Source organism: Cyclopterus lumpus, chromosome 18, assembly GCF_009769545.1.
Source record: "Cyclopterus lumpus isolate fCycLum1 chromosome 18, fCycLum1.pri, whole genome shotgun sequence".
Taxonomy (NCBI): domain Eukaryota; kingdom Metazoa; phylum Chordata; class Actinopteri; order Perciformes; family Cyclopteridae; genus Cyclopterus; species Cyclopterus lumpus.
Window position 1 is genome coordinate 12391067 of NC_046983.1, and position 19011 is coordinate 12410077.

At 41.7% G+C, this 19011-nt stretch overlaps 3 protein-coding genes across 15 annotated transcripts; 2 read left to right on the plus strand and 1 right to left on the minus strand.

Annotated features, from left to right (window-relative positions):
• The first annotated feature begins 44 nt into the window (after window positions 1-44).
• LOC117748001 (membrane-anchored junction protein) lies at window positions 45-7533 on the plus strand. 13 transcript variants are annotated; one of them, XM_034557576.1, is made up of 10 exons: window positions 45-182; window positions 337-444; window positions 1537-1582; window positions 1695-1770; window positions 1855-1965; window positions 2374-2408; window positions 2650-2786; window positions 4228-4294; window positions 5551-5738; window positions 6840-7533. In XM_034557576.1, exons 2-10 carry the CDS (start codon window positions 344-346, stop codon window positions 6877-6879), a joined length of 801 nt encoding a protein of 266 aa, XP_034413467.1. In that variant the 5' UTR covers window positions 45-182; window positions 337-343; the 3' UTR covers window positions 6880-7533. The 13 variants fall into 13 exon arrangements, 10 of the variants coding, with proteins under 10 accessions (XP_034413467.1, XP_034413463.1, XP_034413464.1 ...); XM_034557572.1 differs by lacking the exon at window positions 6840-7533 and having other exon boundaries at window positions 2647-2786; window positions 4420-5669; XR_004611517.1 differs by lacking the exons at window positions 45-182; window positions 6840-7533 and adding an exon at window positions 4420-4863 and having other exon boundaries at window positions 196-444; window positions 2647-2786; window positions 5551-5657.
• A 5337-nt stretch (window positions 7534-12870) lies between these two features.
• gpha2 (glycoprotein hormone subunit alpha 2) lies at window positions 12871-15252 on the plus strand. The gene is made up of 4 exons (XM_034557790.1): window positions 12871-12961; window positions 13676-13831; window positions 13952-14136; window positions 14237-15252. The coding sequence occupies exons 1-4, from the start codon at window positions 12871-12873 to the stop codon at window positions 14339-14341; spliced, it is 537 nt and encodes a 178-aa protein (XP_034413681.1). The 3' UTR covers window positions 14342-15252.
• A 1085-nt stretch (window positions 15253-16337) lies between these two features.
• Window positions 16338-18490, minus strand: LOC117747694 (glycoprotein hormone beta-5-like). The gene is made up of 3 exons (XM_034557090.1): window positions 18443-18490; window positions 17282-17489; window positions 16338-16526 (listed from the first exon to the last, which is right to left on the minus strand). The coding sequence occupies exons 2-3, from the start codon at window positions 17486-17488 to the stop codon at window positions 16338-16340; spliced, it is 396 nt and encodes a 131-aa protein (XP_034412981.1). The 5' UTR covers window position 17489; window positions 18443-18490.
• Between the last annotated feature and the right edge of the window lie 521 nt (window positions 18491-19011).

Below are 19011 nucleotides of genomic sequence, written 5' to 3' on the forward strand. Positions count from 1 at the left end.
AGAGCCAGCTAATCATTGAAGGCCGAGCGACCGGAAGACGGGAATTTACTCCCGGTGCAGCGAATCTCGAGCGGAGGCAGACATTTGATTGACAAGTGTGGTATTAACTGTTAATGCCCTGTCGGAGGGGGAAGTTAGCTTACTGGAAGACATACCAATTTCACGGTGGCCATTTCCTCTAGGTATTACGGTATTTTTAGGACAGAGTGAGAGAGCCAAACATGTCTGAGCCTTTATAGTTGTAGCATACTGGTGCTAGCTACCTAGCTAAACCACTTCAACGTGTCCAGTGATGTTGACGTGTATTCTGTGTTTTGGATGCCCTAAACATTGTAGGTCAGTCATGCCACTGCAGGCCTTCTCCTTCCCTTTCCCCGAAACTCGGTTCTTCAAAGCTGGTAGTTTCATCTTCAAGTTCAAGATCAGAGGAGGCAGCAGCTTCAGGCAAGACCAATATTGTTCTCATCATCCTCACAGCCTTGTCTTTATACTTGAGAGCAAGAAGTTTAGCACAACAACAAAGACTGCTGACAAATCCCAAGACAGCACAGTCTAGCTGTTTAACCCAAGGCTTAGTCTGAAGGGGAGCCGAAACAAAGAGGAGGCCATGACAGAATAGATAGGGTGCCATCCCAGAACCCAGCTTGAGATAGGATTTAGTAGTGGAAGTACATTTTCATCAAGCAGCTTTAGTTGCACATCTGTGATTATTCTCCCAAATTAAGATGAGCATTCTTCAACGTATCACTGGAAATTAGTTTATTACCAGAAATGGAATAATTCCATGTTTACGTTTGGCCTAACTGTAGTACAAATCCTTCAAGAGCTAAAGTAGCTTGAGGAAATGGTAAAATACTAAGACCAGAGGAAAGGCTCTGGATTAGAGCAACTACAGACTTTTTCTTCCTATACTTATTGAAAGCAAAGCAAAACAGCACTAGCTCAGAATACCAGCAAGAGAAGTATTATTGATTAATGTCAGACCCACTCCGCTCCTTCCATGCTTCCCTTTCCTTTTTCTCCTCAAGATTAAATTCCGCAAAGCACTGCACAAAGTAATCTCTAAAGCTGGGGTGTCGGGGGAGATGACTGAGCTTCAGGCAAACGAGAAAGCATTGATCTTTTCCCCCCATTTTCTATAATGCCTACTGTTACATGTTCTGATGTGTGTTACCTACGTTTGTGACACTTTGTTTCATCTCAGAACAAAAGAGGTTCTAAAGCCCCACTGGATGGGCCGGCCTTTATTCAGGGTTAACATAGAATAGGAGCCCCAACCGATCCTGGAATTTCTTAAAGCCGAAGAAGACCAATTTCATTTCAACTACACCTAATAGTGCTGACACTCAAGGATTTGGGCTTCAACAATTGAAGCCTTAATAGATTTATAAAAGGCCTTATACTGCGATGAACTTCACAGTGTTTGAAAAAGAAAGTTACCAAAACTTAAACTGCTATATATTGTATAACAACCTCAATTCAGATACAACATGTTTTGTGAACATATTATAATGTGTGTAATGTATATTTCATCAGTGGAGAGGAGGTTATGGAAGAAATCTGCTTCTATCAGGAACTAGAGGTAATTATAGATACTGTTTCTTGTGCTTAGTCAGCATTCATGGTCGTTGTGTTGACTCACTGTATTAAATCCTCTGAAACTTGTTCTCTCCCTTTCTCTTCTCCGTCGTCAGGACATTCTCAGAACAGTTCTTGGCAACTTGGACAGCCTCCAACCCTTCTCTAGTGCCCACTTCAATGTCTTCCCTTGTATCCTCGAACACAGCTCCTGATCCTCCATGATGATGCTCATTGACTAGCACTGTACTGCATTTCCTTAACTGTAACTGCCAGATAAGAAGCTGTGGAAGGGGGCGTCAAAGTTGATGTGCAAACATGGCGAGGGGAGGCTGAGAGCGTACCCGTTTAGTCTTATCCTCTACCTGGAGAAAAACACACAGAATGGTGAGGATGAACACATGTGAGCAAAAAACTCATGGCTTACTCGGTTGCATTCATAAAACACATTCTGCACTGCATTACATGTTATCAGTACAAAATGCTCTGAGCTTTATAGGCTGTAAAAGTCCAACAGCTCGTTTGATTCTAACAGGCACAAATCGAGGAAGTGGCCACAAAGGTTTATCCTTGACCTCGTATATCTGGGGCCAGTGTTCACAGAAAAGAATAAAGGCCCTCCTTGGTTAGCTGCAGCATGCACATGCAGGTTTTCAGTCTGTTTTTGGTCCAGCGTAAGCATTCCTGTTAGCGAGCACAGGCTGTGTGATAAAGGACAGACAATCTCAGCACGCTATTGTACAAATGCGGATCCAAAAGATGCCATTCAGACATGTTGATGTATTTATCTTGCAGAGGGAGCAAAGCAAGCAGCGGAGAAGTTGAGTCCAGTGAGTTGTTGTTCTGTTATTCTAATAAAAGAAAAGTAATTCAGGCTGGAGTAGTCAACAACAGCCCAGATAGCAGTGGCAGACATTACCATGTCCACACCTCTCTGATGGTAACAAAAAGAATTAAACATTAGAAAACTTCACAAAGGTACAGGGTTGTTATATTAGATGGTTTTATATTAAACGATCCAGTGTCCAACTCCGCGTCATGTATCATGTACCACTGCATGTTTTCTAGCAGAAAGCCGTTGCACAGCAGCTCCCCTCGGTGTCTGAGCCCCAGTCAAAGCGCCGTAGAAGAGATTCACCACTAGAGGAGGCCATCCTAAAGGACTTACATGGGGACATGGAGGCTGAAAGCACAGTTTCTGTGGTTCGGTGAGCGCTCTCTCTACTACAGTCGGCTACGAAGCATTAGTTAAATATGAGTAAACACTTAATTCATCATTTATAAAGCATGGTTCACCATTTGTAAATGAAGTATTAACTAATGTGTCGTAGTGTGCGGTTAATATAAAGTGTTACCATTTGGGGTAACACTTTAAATTCACCGCACGCTTTGAAGCATTAGTTAATACTTCATTTACAAATGGTGAATCCATCATTTATAAAGTGTGTAACAATGCTTTATAAATGATGAATTAGGTGTTTACTCATACTTAACTAATGCTTCATAGCGTAGTTATTATAAGGTGTTACTCTAATTGTTTAGAAAATCTCTGTAAAGTAAAGGTGTGACCTATGCTGTGGTCCCAAAAATGATCATATGTGAATTAACTTTGTGATTCTGTGTTTTCGAAGTGAATGAATGTGTGACAATATAATATATTTATAAGATGAAAATAAGTTTTCTTATTCTTACTATCACTAACACATCCATTCTGACAACTGCACTGTTGCACACACACACACACACACGCTCCAGTGATTCTTGCAGTTATGCAACAGACAGGAGGCCGACGGGCGCCACCTCAATCTCACTGACAGCCAGATCAGTGGAGTGAAAATTATGATTTTAAAATGCACACACACCAGCTTATATAAACAGAATTGTCTCATAGTTTTGAACTTGAGGAACACACACTCAAATGCACAAACTGTGTAAACATCCTGTGAGCAGCAATGCCCCAAGCTGCATCATCATCATCATCATCATCAGTTCACAGGAAATCAAGTTGCATTAAATAATTCTCATTGAATTATTGAATTATATTCACTACATTGGCCATTACACGTACATGTCCTCAGAAAGGTACAAAACAAGTGTAGAACACATTACAGTTTCAGAGGTTTCCTACACACACTGCTTCATCACTGATGGTGTGTGCGTGTCCGCGTGTGTGTCCGCGTGTGTGTCCGCGTGTGTGTGCGCGTGCATGCGCACGCTTGTGTGTGTGTGTGTGTGTGTCTACATGATGCCCTGCAGCAACAGATGGTTTGTTTTTGGGTTAAAGCTGCTTAAAAAAAGGGAACACAAAAGAGTGTGTTTCTTTTTTTAATGAGTCGACGAGCATTCACACTTGCATCTAACAGACATTGTTGGTTGGCTTCCAAAAAAAGCATTTTAATTCACTAACATGAAATTAAAGGCCTTTGGAGGCCATGCACTGTGAATCATGACACTCACCAATTAAATATAAAACACTAAGATTCCCACTCAAGCATTGGTTGTCATTGTTTGGCATACCTTAATTCAATAGACCCTATTCCTACACATACAATTATATTTTATAATATTGAAGTAAAAAGAAAAGTTCCTTCCTTTGGCAATCTTTTTTCTGTTAATGTAAGAATAAACTCGGTTGTGTCCCACTTTCAGGAGGCGTTCTCTGCATTGTCCACATGCACAGAGAGAGGTCCAAGAGGATCGAGGACATGTCGACACGGTGATTTAATTCCATTTATTGGATCAGTTCACACTTTTCACTCATCACCGCTCAACTGATTTGTCAGTCATTTGAGCGCACAGTTTAGATTTAACTGATTCCAACAATTCTTCTTCCATTTGCAGCCTCGTAACATCCTTTCGTTTCCTCTCTCCCGCATATATAAACTGACAAGCTCGGAGCATCTTTGTCTGTGCTGCAGCCCCAGGCTAGCATTAGCGCAGACAGGTAGGATAACAAGTGTGATTAAGGTTAATAATAGCATTACATCAGACACTGTTTGTGTGTGTGTGTGTGTGAGTGAGAGAGAGAGTGTGTGTGTGTTTCTGCTGATGTGCTTCAGATTGATTAGCAGCAAAGTCTCAAAATTACGCTCCGCTCCCTTCTCATCCAAGGCCTTTCATCTCATCTGATCCTGTTTTTTTTTTTTACACTTGTCCACTCTTTTTCCCCTCTCGTTTGTTTCAAGTGGAAAAAATGATTTAAACTAATCATGTCAGCCTATTGAGTTACTTGTTTTGCCAATACAGGTCTGCACGCTTTGGGAAGGATTGAGTCGAACAATGAAGGTGGTGATTATGTTCTGATGGCACAAACAAATTCAAGAGAAGTGTAGTCATAAGACCAAGGCAAATATTGGGTAATCAAATGTGCATTTTGGTAGATTAATTAAAAGTTCAAGCTCATGAAAACACTTTGACACTGAGGCAAATGGAAGAATCCAATTGGCCCTTACCGTAGCTCCACGACTTATAGTTAGCGTTGCTATGCTAAACTTTCCCTTCACAGAAGTAGTCAAAAAGAGGCCAGCAAACATCATCATAAAGTGGTTGAGTTGAGTCTTTAATGTTTTTTGATCATTCGTATGAATATGGCATAACAACTAGCGAACGAGTCTTAGATATTCTTCCGCTGGCTGTATACATAATAGTCATGCTAACTCAACGCTGTATAATAATGCAGAAAAGACTTGCTACGGTTAAAGCAGATGAACATTGTTTTCCTTATACTTGGACTCAAGACATGACCATAAACTCTTTTTGTATGGATTATGGCTCTTACTACAGCCCCATGCACACCGCTTCAACACGTGGAGAAATCCAGAGCTGCAAAGGCGTAAAAGAACAATCTATTTGGTGGGAGGGGGAAGCGAATGGTCAATTTCATTAAATTTCTCGCACTGTTAAAAAAAAAAAATCATATTCCGTTTCTATTTGCAATAAAATATTTAAATATCTTCTCATCATCTCCCACAGAAAGGTTCAAAGGGGTTCGACGAACCCCGGCAGAAATCCAGTGTTAACACAGTCCGAGGAAGTGGGGCTCCAGGTGAAGTGCATTCTGGGTCAATACAGCACATAGGAGAGGAGGAGCGTGACGAGGAGGAGATAGACTCTGCCTCTGGGACACCTGCGAGGCCAGGGATGTTGAGGCGACTGGCCAGGTTGGTACGGCTTCAGATCAGACACGCCAACAGCATGTGTTACAGGTTCCAGGATTGGTACCAAGTAGCCAGATGATGTAACAGGACACACAAATGACACCAAGCACATTCACGTCTGGTCATTGCGCCTCGCTCCACAGAATCCCATTTATTTTCCAAAAGTGCAAAACATATTGTAAACCACATTTTAAACAATCTTCCCATATATAACATTATTACACATTAAATGTTTACTGAGCCAATAATACTCTCGACGGGCGTGATGGTGCGGTGCCATTTTAGCTAGCGCGGCATACCGGATAATCAAAACTAGACATCCACACCAACACTTATATATTATATATACATTTACAGACATCCATCTCCTAGCTCCCTAGCTGCTAAAACAGTAACTGCATCAAAATAAACGTATTCACTTCTCATTCTTTCCTCACCCACCTACAGGACACACAGATGACACCAAGCATATTCACGTCTGGTCATCGCGCCTCCACGAGCGACCTGCTCGTAAATCGTTCTACTGTCGTAAAGCCTGCATAAGGCAAAGTAGAGCGGGTATAAATAGGGTGGAATGTACCGTCAATACAAAACTAAAGCATTTCAGTACTTTATAAACGTATAATCTACCTAGCTAATATACTGTTCACTTTGAAACATATTGTTTGTCAATGGAAACAAAACACATTGTGCAAACACATTGGTGGGCGTCACACATGCCACAAGCAAAAGATGCCACTGTAGACCCGATTGACTTTTGCACCCACGGGAGAAGCGAGGGCTGATTGGTACTGTTCATCTGAAGGAATACAAGTTGACAAAGATTCAAACGGATTGGGGAAATCCAGCTATTATAAGCACGGAAATTACAATATCCCCGTGAAATGTCTGTTGAGACAAGCGGAGATGCCAGAGGCGCATAAAAGACTGACAAAAGTATCGCCACGTTGGCACGGCACGCCGAGCAATCTTACAAACGTGCTCTCTTTATGGTGATAATGACATTGCAGCAGCCTCGTGGGGTGAGCCCACAGTTGCATTAATCACAAGCATGTCGATGTTTGTTTTTTGACTTTCTCGCTCTCTCTCTCTCGCTCTTTGCAGCCATATCTTCCCCTTCTCCCTGCTCTTCAGAGACCCCTGAAGGTTCCATGGCGGAGAGACAGGAGGTGGTACTGGTTCCAGTAGTGGAAGCTCACTGGGGTTTGTTTGGTTAAAGTTTGGGATATCTTTGTTGTTGTTTTTTGTCAAGAATAGTATTGCGTATACCTCCTCATTGATTTCCTTCCTCCTCCATTGATCATCTTTTATACTGGTGTCATTGTTTTCATTTTGCTGAGATGTCACCTGTTGTTCTCTCATCATTGGAGGCTCTATTTACATAGAGCTCTTTGTTGATACCGTCAGTTCATTTGTTTCCATTGGTTGTTTTTGTGATATTGTTTTGTTCCATTATGGATGGAGACCTTGCTGTTACCTTTGAGCTATAACCTGCAGTAACTTTCTTTTTGTGTGCATAGTTCTCTTCTCACCACCTAATCAGTGACTTCATAGATATTATTTCTTCTGGATTTACTTTCATGAGCTCCCCCCCGCCCCCTCCAAATAACACAAACTAAACAACAGTGTGTCTTTTATGTCTTAAACTCTGCTACATTTAACTTTCCTTTCATGATCTTTGACCCCCATCTGCATTTGATTTCTTTTCTTAAAGTTTGTTTCCAGTTGAGAGAGAGCTCCTTTTCTTTGTCTACACGTATCTCCACACATGGAGAATAATAAAAGATTGTTTATTGTTCATGTTGGTTCCTCCATTTCAATGCCTTTTGGGGGATTTCTTATGTGAAATGTCAAAAAGCAGGCAACTGTTTAATCCATCTTTCCTCAGTATGCAGACTGTCGAATAAGGTGACAACACTGTCTCTTTCTTAATATTTCCACTACTGTGTGTGTACCCGTAAGTGCACACCTTGAGCTTCAGTGAGTATCACCTTGTGGTAATTCCACTTTCTACCTGTCAATCTAAATTAGCAAGTGTGTGTGTGTGTGTGTGTGGTGTGGTGTGGGGGGGGGGGGGGGGGGGAAATGGGTCAAACTGGACAGAAACATTGTCTTAGAAACAGGAAAACGTTGCCTAATCCTCTCCTTAGACTGTCATAGAGCCCCAAATAACACACACATAATCTTACACTCACATCTACTTGACCACACACTCCTGTCAGACATAATCATGCGGACACATATACCACTTGAAATAACAGACACACACACACATACACACTGAGATTAAAATAACAGGGCAGAAGTGGAAGCGGACACATTAATGATATTATAGTTATTCAAGACGCCACGGTTTCCACGGCAGCCGAGAGCGACGGGACCACAAAGCGATACAAACATCGGTCACCCCACTGAGTCACACTAGAGCAGTGTGTGTGTGTGTGTGTGTGTTTGTGTGTGTGTGTGTGTGACTACAGTTTCATTCACGTATCATTCTCTCCTGATGAGGTGCTGGAGGCCACTCAGATCTATAGTCTCTCTCCCCCTCTCTCTCTCTCTCTCTCTCTCTCTCTCTCTCTCTCTGGTTGGCATGGAATCAGAAGAAACACACTGCAACTTACAGTCAACACACTAATCGTTTTCTGTGTAGGTTGGGGGGGGTTAAGTGACGATGTCACACATTCCGTTTTCCATGGACATAACTAGATTGGGAATGTTTGGGATCGAGGGGCCATAAGATGATAATTGTGTTTTCCTTAGAAGGTGTGTCTGGGTGAGTGTGTGAGAGCGAGAATGGGAGCCGCAGCATCTCTCCTGGACCATTAAAGGAGCACTGCAACCTGTTCTTTCTGAAATGGTATCAAGAGATTTTAACTTTTTGTTCTAGAAAACTCGTGGCTGCTAGCAAGTAAAAGCTAAACGTAACTACAAGACGTCACCGCGTTAGCTTTCTACTCTTGCCGGTTGCATTCACACATTGAACATTATAAAAGTGGTGTTCATTCCTGATGATTATCCAGCTGAAAAAGATGTTTAAGGATCATAAACTTGTGTTTGTTGCAATGATCAAAAAATCCAATGGAACCTCTGTGATGCTAACTTCCAGGGTTGGCCCTGGAAGTTAGCATCACAGGAAGTTAGGGCCAACCCTGGAGACCCTTTTCTCTTTTTTTTAAGAAATGCTGGATTTGCCGGGAACTATTTTCAGCGGTGGATTGATTCACATTCGGTGCTCCGGTCAGTATTTACAGTTCAACAGTGTATATTGACTATAGTTGAACTACAGTGAGTGTGTGTGTTCATGGTCATGAAGGAACACACTACCCAGTGCACCAGTGTGGCTCATTGAGGTGCTATGTTACAGGAATAAGATAGAAATAGATCAGGTTTTGTCTGAATATAGGCAATATCATTAAGTGGGAGGAATTCATTGTTTGTTTGGGATTTGTTGACAATATGTCTGTAAATGTCTTTGGGTCCTTTTGGGTGGCGATTTAGGCTGTGTAAAACCTTACAATAAACATGAGCAAATATATTAATGTTATAGATCAAATTAAACAAGAGAACTTGGGCTACAAGAATCAGTAAGCCATTTCCAACACCAACTGAAAGAATTATGAAAATATCATAATCATCATTTTGTCAGGAGTTAGCCCACTCAGCACGTTTCCGGAACTAGCAACCCGTAGCTCAGTGCTATCAGAAAAAGCAGGAGGACTCCACACAGATTCTAAATATCTTTTCACAATCCTTCTGCACCAAAGCATCATCGAGATATGATCCAAAGAACACAGCAACATGAATCGCTTTAGCGCTTAGTCACAAATGTTGCTTATCTTTGGCTTTTTAAAAAAAAAAAATCATTTTTCTTCTTCTAATCAACAACGACTGCTATATTTGGATGCATTGAACACCATAAGTAATATACAAGTGAAATATATGGTTTAGTACATGAGAAAATTCAAATTGCACAAATGCCCATTTCGCCTAATTTATCTGTACAAAAACCTCTAACTTTGTTCTGCTTTACTTTTTCAAAGTCAAACTTTGCAGAGAGACTGTTCACATATTGTGTTATGTTCTCTGTGGTTTTTAACCTTTGCTCTGCATCCTTCCAAGAGATAATCATCCTTTTTTCTAGGCGAACCTGGAAATTCAACTTTTGCTTGTCTTTCATCTTTATTTACTCTTAACCAGTAACACATATAATAATATTTACACATCTGAACAAAAGCACACCTAGAACCTAGAAAATAGCTTGGGGTTTAAAAGGTTAAGTTTGTTTTTTGGTTTGGTTTTCTTAAAACAAGTGAAGCATTTTGCCACCACAATTGTAATAATCCAACCTTCATCCGAAGAAAATCCACTCAAATCACGTAGATGTCTAGTGCGGTGACCTTATTCTCATTATTCTCACTCATTTCTAGAAGGAAAAAAAATGGAAGAAAATGAGGTTTTAGGATTTATTTTTTGCAGTGGGAAAATAATCCTAAAGGCGTCAGAACCTATCGTTACCTGGATGAGTTACTTATTAGTGTTTTTCTTCCGGCAAATGTTTGGTGGGTTCAGCTTTTGTCAGTTCAGTTGATCAAAGGTCACAACGAGCATCTGCAGTTTGTATTTCTGGAGGAAAAGCCTCCAGCTGTGCTGTGATGACCTGTTGAGTCTGGTTCAGGATACCAGACAGATGTGGAGCTGCTGTTGTCGCTGAAAACACGATGAAACATGATGAATTACTGCTGGGATCCAACCAAAGTAACTTCAAAATAAATGCGCAGGTTCACCTCCCGCTACTGTTTTGCGACTGATTTAATGATATGGTGTGGTCCTTGACTTCCTGAATCAGTCCTCCTGGAACTTCATCAAGCTCAGTCAGACCAAAGATTGTTTATTTTTATGGCCCAATATCATTAATTTCTCAGTGGGCTTTAAAGGATTCCCCACCCAGCCCAAATTCTCTTGGGACACATGGCAAAACTCATTGAAAAACCCAAAACATCGATGTAACCTCAGGAGATAGCAGTTCCAGTAAGTAAGACATGTGTTCCTTTAACCCTGAAACCCAGTTTTCTTGTGGATACTCACCACACGAGAACAAAGGACACCCTTTTGAAAGTCATCTGTGGTGTTTGTGACCTTTGTGACAAAACGGGTCACCAAAGGGTCAAGAAACGGCTGCAAATGTCCAACGAATCCTCCCAAGAGTCTATTAAAAGGATGTCTTTACCCGCTGTAGTTTGGACACGGTGGTTGCTAAGCTGGCTTCCTCTGCGCAAGTCAAGAAAGACGAGAAGCAGAGCCAGGCGTTCCCCAAATTGTACCCATGTGCCACACACACACACACACACACACACACACACAAAGTTGACCCAAACCCACAATATCTTCTGACCTGACCTTGTCCTTCCTCCTGCAGCCACAAATGGAAAACCCAGGCAGACATCGTGTGTGTGAGGTCTCCCATTCGGGGCATTTATTAGTTCACTGTATCAACTGGCAGCTGAGGCCCGGAATATAATAATTTTTTGGTGTGTGTGATTTTGCGCGCATGCATGCAAGGTATCCCACACGTGCGTCTTAATGCATTTGTGTGTGTGTGTGTTCTGACTATTGTGGTGGTGCGTTGATGGAAAACCTATCTAGTTTTTCCTCTGTGTCACAGCAGCAGTCCCCCTAAAGGTTGAAAAACAGAGAGCGGGGCGGGGGAGGGTGGAGGGGACGGAGAGACGGTAACACACTCCAGGAGAAAGACGTTAAAGAGAGAAGGGAGGCTTTTTTTGAGCATCATTTTGTCAATAATTTCACTTTTTCTTTCGGTGCAGGTAGAAGTCAGAGGGATCTGTCGAAAAAGGAAGGGGGGTGGGGGGGAGATGAACGCACTCTCAGCTCTCTAATTGTGGGCGTGTCCAGAGCTATAAGTGCCTTCGCTCTTACCTGTGTTGCTTATATCCACGCATGAGGCTCAGAGCAGACACACTCACACACACCTGTCAGTCGCCACAAGCCAGAAGCTGCACTCTCCACTTTACGTCTTCAGGTAAGAATGATATTTACACCTGGAATGAAGCTCAGTGCATCCTTCTACATGTTGGTGGAATAGACCTTTAAATGCTGGTTCTGGGACATTTAGGCTGTGGTCTTCAGATTGCTGCTTTCTTATAGAATTGAGTTTTTGTAGAGAATTATGTTCCTCAATTTGGGGGAAATTCACCTTTTAACCCTTTTATTTCTCCTTGTGTTCTCATTCTGCTTACATGTATGTTTATTTTAATAATAATATTACCACATTCTGCTAATGTGTAAAGTCCATATTCAGAATATGGACTTTACACACAAAACACAGCACTATTGTTATTTAGATGGGGACTATATGTATAATTTCTTAATAGATACCAGACAGTGATAGAAGAGACAAAATGTGTCTCCTTTGAGTCTGTATATTTTAGGATGTATTTTTCTTGTCATTAAGGCTGTAATAACACTGATTACACCTGTGTGTAATGATGCAGATGGTCCAAATTGCATCTTTTTATAATTTATATTTAAAATAAGATCTTCTACTGCAACTTGTTGGTCAGTATCTGATCTATGAACAAAATTATTAAAACAATGTAAGCTAAATTTGAGAGAATAGAGGATATTTTGGGTGATTTACATTGAAGAAACTTCACAATGTCAAAATGATTTGTCACACTAGTTCCTTTGAGCAGCAATCAGTGTGCAGTTTTAAAGACACATTGCTTAGTGTTTTGTGAGTAGTACGTTCCATCTACGCACACTTTTTAAATTATCTTTTAAGGCAGCACTGACTGATCAAACTGGATTTTGATAAGGTTTTTGTGTGCATGGAATACTTTTCCAAGCACTTTAAGTGACTTTTCTGAGGAAGATATTACTTCGGCTATATTGGTGGTCTTGAACACCGGCCCTCCCTCTAGCGGGGTGCAGCGTATGACAACCCACTTTCCTCTAAGACAAACCGAACCATCAGACGGGGAAACCCCACATAAGAGGTCAAATGGCCAGGCATTTCCCCCGGCCCCACCAGCTGACACAGGGTTAATGGCCTCACACACTCACACACTCACACACACACAGTCCTGCCCCCTTAATTTGTTCGTACCAGTTAGCGTTAATGGCGTCCCCGGGGCCGTTCCACCATCACCACATAGGCCAGTCGCGGGGGAAGCGGAGCTGGAAAGAGCTGCAATTTCAGAGGGCAAGGGGTCAGGATCACCAAATTCCCAGGAAAACATGACTTTATTGTTGACGCACGTGTTGGAGTGTGTGTGTGTGTGTGTGTGTGAGACGGGTGGGAGGGGTGAGCACGTGCATGCATGGACACCCACTCAAGATCATGCATGCGTGCGTGCACATACAATATATGCACTGTATGCATTCATGCTTGTGACGGGAAAAGACACAGATGCACAAAAAGATCCTTCGGCCTTTTTTTTTTTTAATGTATCCTAAAGAATTTATTGATGTGTGGTTTGTGATGATGTTGCTGTGCAGTTCTCCGTGTGCGTAAAGACCGTATTGTTTTTATTCACATTAATGCTGTTGCTCAACCGAGTGACAGACAGGCAGAGGTGCAGGATGGGAAATCACCTTAGTAGGTAAGGGAGGGGCTCCGGGCAACGCTTTGATTCAGGAGTTCAGCAGCAGGGGATCGGATCGCCAATGAGTGATAGAGAACTCTGTGGCGGCTTCTTCAGTTTCTTCAGCTCAGATATCATATTTAGATAAGATCTTTTCAGCCGCCCGGATCATTTTATAACCAAACAGTGCCTCCTCACAGCCTCGTCACAAGTTAAAGATGTCGATCATTTTTGCAGTTCTTCAGATATTTAAATAGTCTGAAGAGCAAAGATTTGAAAAAAGTTGAAGTCGGCATAAAACACGTGTAAAGATTTCCTCTCGGTCACAGTAACGTATAACACACTTTGATCTGATCCTCCAGGCTGCCATCCAGATGTCGCCGTGCATGACCTCACACTTCTGTCTGCTGGTCCTACCAGTGATGTCACTGCTCGTGCTCTTCTCTCCTATTGGCTGGAGCTACGACGGCCTCACCCCAGGGTGTCACCTACACCGTGAGGAACACACGGGTTTTAAAATGCTTTCCCATTCTCTCGAAGAACAGCGAAAGTCCTTTCCGCTGGTTCACATCAACGTATCACATTAGATTTGACATCTTCTCTCCACCTCTCCAGCCTTCAACGTGACCATCCGCAGTGACCGCCGCGGCACATGTAAAGGCACCCACCTCGTCTACGCCTGCGTGGGCTACTGCGAGTCCAGCGCCTTCCCATCCAGATACTCGGTGCTGGTGGCCTCCAACTTCACCCACAACATCACCTCCGCTTCACGATGCTGCACCATCAGCAGGGATGCTAAGGTGGGAGGAAAGGATAAGGAAATGGGGGAGGAGGGGGTTGAATACTGTCGTTGATAATTTTTACCGGTTGTTCATTGTCCTCTGGCTTGACTTCACTCAGGTCAAAGTTCGCCTGGACTGCCCTCGAGGTCGTCACCATGACGAAATAGAGATCCTGACGGCGAAGGCGTGCCGCTGTGACATGTGCCGCAAGTCCCGCTACTGACTCATCGAGACAGGATACCTGCATACCGAATGTACCCCAGGATTAGAGCCACGTGTTGTCAGTTAAACGCTACAAACTCTGGTAAATTATTGAAATACAACCCTTTTTCTATCTATTTCGACTTGTTTTTAATGTTGAAGAAAATCCACTTTAACTTATTGAACTGAAAAGGAATCAGTTCTCTATGGTTTCCTCCATTTGTGTTCTCAAAGAATCTGCAGTAAATCCACTAAAACCAAGTGAAATTCATTCAGGCGGAGTCACACCTGCTGTGGATCAGTCACTAACTTAAGAATAAGATCAAAATCCAAAATTCACACTTTTTGAGGTCTGTGAGTGTGGTGTTTTTGTGTGCTTTTGTAAAATGTGACGTATGGGAGGTTTTTCTATAAATCTTGATTGATGCACATGTGATAAAAGGCTTTATGAACCATTATGTCAGTCACACTTCAAACAAACTGAACCTTTTTATACATGTTAGCTTTGAAGCTTGGCAGACTCGTGACTTTGTAAGCAGTTAGAAATAAGAATCACACCACCATTCGTACTTTGAGTAGTGACTAAGTACACAGAGACTCCAGGATTATAATCAAAAAGACTGGGTTTACCTCACTTTCACATTTTAAATTATGACTAAAATGAATGAGAACATTACATTGCAGTAAAGGGAGTCATCCCATTGACTCGGTTAACCAACAAAACAGTAAATATACAGTCAAACTTTAGAATCAACATTAAAGATCATGTGTACAAGTAGTTTCATTCTTTGCAATAACCACTAAACACGGACAAGAGACCAAAGAATGTAAAAACTTATATTTATATTTATGAATTTGAACTAAAGGACATTTTGTAAATAGTATCTATTTGATGAAACCAAATAATGTTGGAAATGTCAACGAAATGAAAAGAGAAAGAATGCACTGTATGGTTTGTGATGAAATTGTATTTCAATAAATTTCTATTCTGCAACTGTGAAGTCATTTGGTCTTCTCACTTTACACACACGCACACACACATGAACCTGGTTCCCTTAAAGGGACAGTACACTAACCTAGCTGGTGACCTTAAACATGCAACCCCAGCCTTGAATTGAATGATATACGTTGTGGGGACTTGCTTTGTAAATAAAAGCACAATATCGAGTTATAATCGATAATATAGAACGGTCGTCTCCTTCATAAGAAAAGCATAATATCGAGTTATAATCGTCTGATGTGTGTAGACTGTATGGTTGAACTGTAGCAACCTGGTGTGGGTTACTGAAGGTAAACACAGTGAAGGCCTAAAGGCTCTGTGTGCCCTGCTGCCTTCAGGTGCTGTAGGGATTTCCCCTCCTGAAGGAGAAACTTTTCATACAACATAAACCAGCTGTGGACAGCAGATACTGTAAGAATGTACCTTTCATAGATCAATGCAGATTGATTTACTGACAGATATTATATAGTAATATAACACGTAACATAATTAAGTAAGGCTTATATGTCAAGTCAAATCATTTAATTTTCAAAGGAGTACATGAAAAGTAATTATTATACTTCCTAACCTCGACCATCTCGCGAGAGTTTCGCAAAGTTTTTGCCCAAGCGGCAAAATATGATGAGTAGCTCCGAGTTGGTGGTTGGTCTCTCTTTATAATGTGTATGTATCATGTCACCATCATGAAAACAAATTAAACTGTTCCATACAGAAAAATTAATACAAATGCAATATAAACCTAAATAATGAAGATATTGAGAAGTTATTATTCTCAAACTTTTTTTTTTCACCTCGAGATTTCAGTCTTGCTAATAACATTGAACTCACAGAACTCTTATTTTGAAATGTAATGCTTACATCTCCTGTATAAGTACACACACACACATCTTCAGTCTGACTCATTTCCAGCTCATTAGATGTCAAGTATCACACAAACTGAAAAGTCTTGATTTCATGATTTTATTCGGAGTCATTCATATCAGTAAAACTGTCGCTAAACATCGCGGCGTCCTGCCCGTCAGAAGGTCTCACACTCCATGTCCTGTGTGGAGCACACGGCACAGTGGCAGTGCAGAGCCATGGGGTAGTGGTAGAGAGGGGAGATGTTGGGCTGGCAGCCCGGCAGGCGGGCGGTCATGTGACGGATACGACTGTACGTACACACACGGTGGTGTCGGTGGATGTAGGGGGGATCCGGCACAGGTTTCTGCAGGGTACACACACACACACACACACACACACACAGGTGGAACACAGGTTACTTTTGCTCTCCATGTGCTCTTTGACTCAACCCTGTTTCCCCATATACGAAGAGAGAATATTGACAGTGAATGCCACACGTTTTGGAGATCTCTACACGTTGTCCGCACGTGTTGGAGACACAATGACTACATTGGTTCATTCTTGAGCTTGGATTGGAACAAAAAAGTGTTAACCAAAAGGTCCACTTTCTAGCTCTTCCCTGAGCATTCAACTACATCTCACAGTCTTTTTTGGAAGGAAGTATAATGATGCAGTCAAAAAAGTCCACTCACGGGACATCATCAGTTTACATTTTTATTGTCAAATTAGTAACCTGCCGAGGAGGACCACGAGACGCTGTTGAAAGTCCTGGAAAAAGCTAGGAAGTGGACTTTAAACTGCCACTTTAAATGAACTTCTGGCATGTGCCTGAGTCAGCTCTGTTATTGCTGATTCAGAGCTCTTTCTCCTCCAGAGGCTTTGAGTCCCACTGAAGTTTCCCCGAAGCTTTTTCTCTCAATCCCTGCAAACTAGAATGAGTTCATTAAAAGTTCAGTAACCCTCCCTCGGAGGGATTTAAGCTCGTCTTACAACAATGACATATGGCTCTGGGCCGGGAATTGGTCATTGGCCCTTTCTGGGTTTGGGTTGAGTCCTGTGTGTGTGTGTGTGTGTGTGTGTGTGTGTGTGCGTCTGTGTGTCTGTGTGTCTGTACGTTACCTCCCAGGTGTGACAACGTCCCCAGCAAGCCTCTGTGCTGATGTGCAGTCCCTTGCAGCCCGGCTTCTGGGCCACAAAGGAGAACTCTCGCACGGCGCAGCCTCGGAAACCGTGAAGTGTGGTTGTCAGGGCAACGCACACCTCCGCTGCCCCGGCAACCAGGAGGAGGAGGAGCAGGCAAGAGGGGGACAGAGGATGGAGATGCATGCTGGGAAAGAAGAAAAAGAGTAACGTATCTTTGATGGAGGCAATACTATTTTAAAAAAAAATTATGGATCCATTATACCTCAGCTATGGCTACAGGTGACCTTCTCTACCTGGGTGGAAAACGGCTCACCTTAAAATGAAGGTCTTTGCCGTTTTTACAAAATAAAATATTCAGTTTGGATAATCAATCGCTGAAGGTTTTATTGTCAATATTTTACATCTACAGGGGAAGAAGATCCCAAAAAGCTGAAAGGAGAATTTCAGAGCAGTACATTCACCTTGACTCACAACTTCCTCTAGTGTTTATTATGGCTACTGCAGCCAATGCAGCGATCTACACACTGGAGTAAAAAATAAAAATATAAAGTAAAAAGTCAAGTAAAAAATCTAATAAAAGTACTTATTATAATGGCTAATTATTAACTTAAACTAAACTAAACTTTCCCACAAAAAATAAACAACCACAAAAAAGCATTGACATTCTGCGGGACAAACCTGAGTCATTTCACTTACACGCATAAAAAGCTTTTCTTTTTTTAAATTAGAATCAATGGTCATTTTCTTAATGTTTCTGGAGACATCTGCTTAATTACTCTTCAAGCAAACCACTTAAACTGCACTAAAACAACTGGAATCACCTCAACTCAGCCAGACTGTAGAGTGCTTATTAAGAAATATAACACCGACATAAAAATACTTTCTGCATGAACGGAATGATGTGAATACTTTTATAGGTAATGAGACACTAACCCCACACTGTGTTCCCTGTGAGTACAATAACTCCACATGAGCTATGGAACGCTTACTGTGGAGTAAAATAGTCTGCTAACATAATCATGTACACTTTTTGTCCCACAAGCAGTTCAAAGTATCTTAAATATGATTAATGGTCAAAGGAATGTTACCTGCCCTACATTACTTAATGGATGTTAAAACAAAAAAATCACTTCTCACCTTTTTAGCTGAAGTTCTTGCAGAGATTTGAGCAGCTGGACTCCGGTGTCTCTGCTCGGACAACAAGCAGTGAATGGAACCAATCTCTCCTTATTGTTGTTTTTAGAAGACCATTAGGGCGGACGGACACTCTGACATCATAGCAATTACAATGAAATACCATGAGGGACCCCAAAGCCAGAAATAATGGAGACTCCCTGGAAAAAACTAATGCTTGTCTATGTTTTCTTAGCCTCAGCCTGTATCTGTGTGTGTGTGTGTGTGTGTGTGTGTGTGTGTGTGTGTGTGTGTGTGTGTGTGTGTGTGTTTTATCCAACTTTGTTCTACTCTGTGATGTACTTTTCAGTACTCATTTTGACAAAGGATTGGTATTATGACAACAAAGAATGGAACTTTTAAACTTTTACTGCATGGGTCATTTAAAACTTTGGAAACCAGACAAAACGTACATTGGCTATGACTTTCAAAAGTCCTGTCGATTTCAAATGTAATGGATTAAACAGGATAATACGACCTCGTCGGTGCTGTCACGTGGACCTTTTTGTTCCTAAAGTTCAAAACCATTTCAC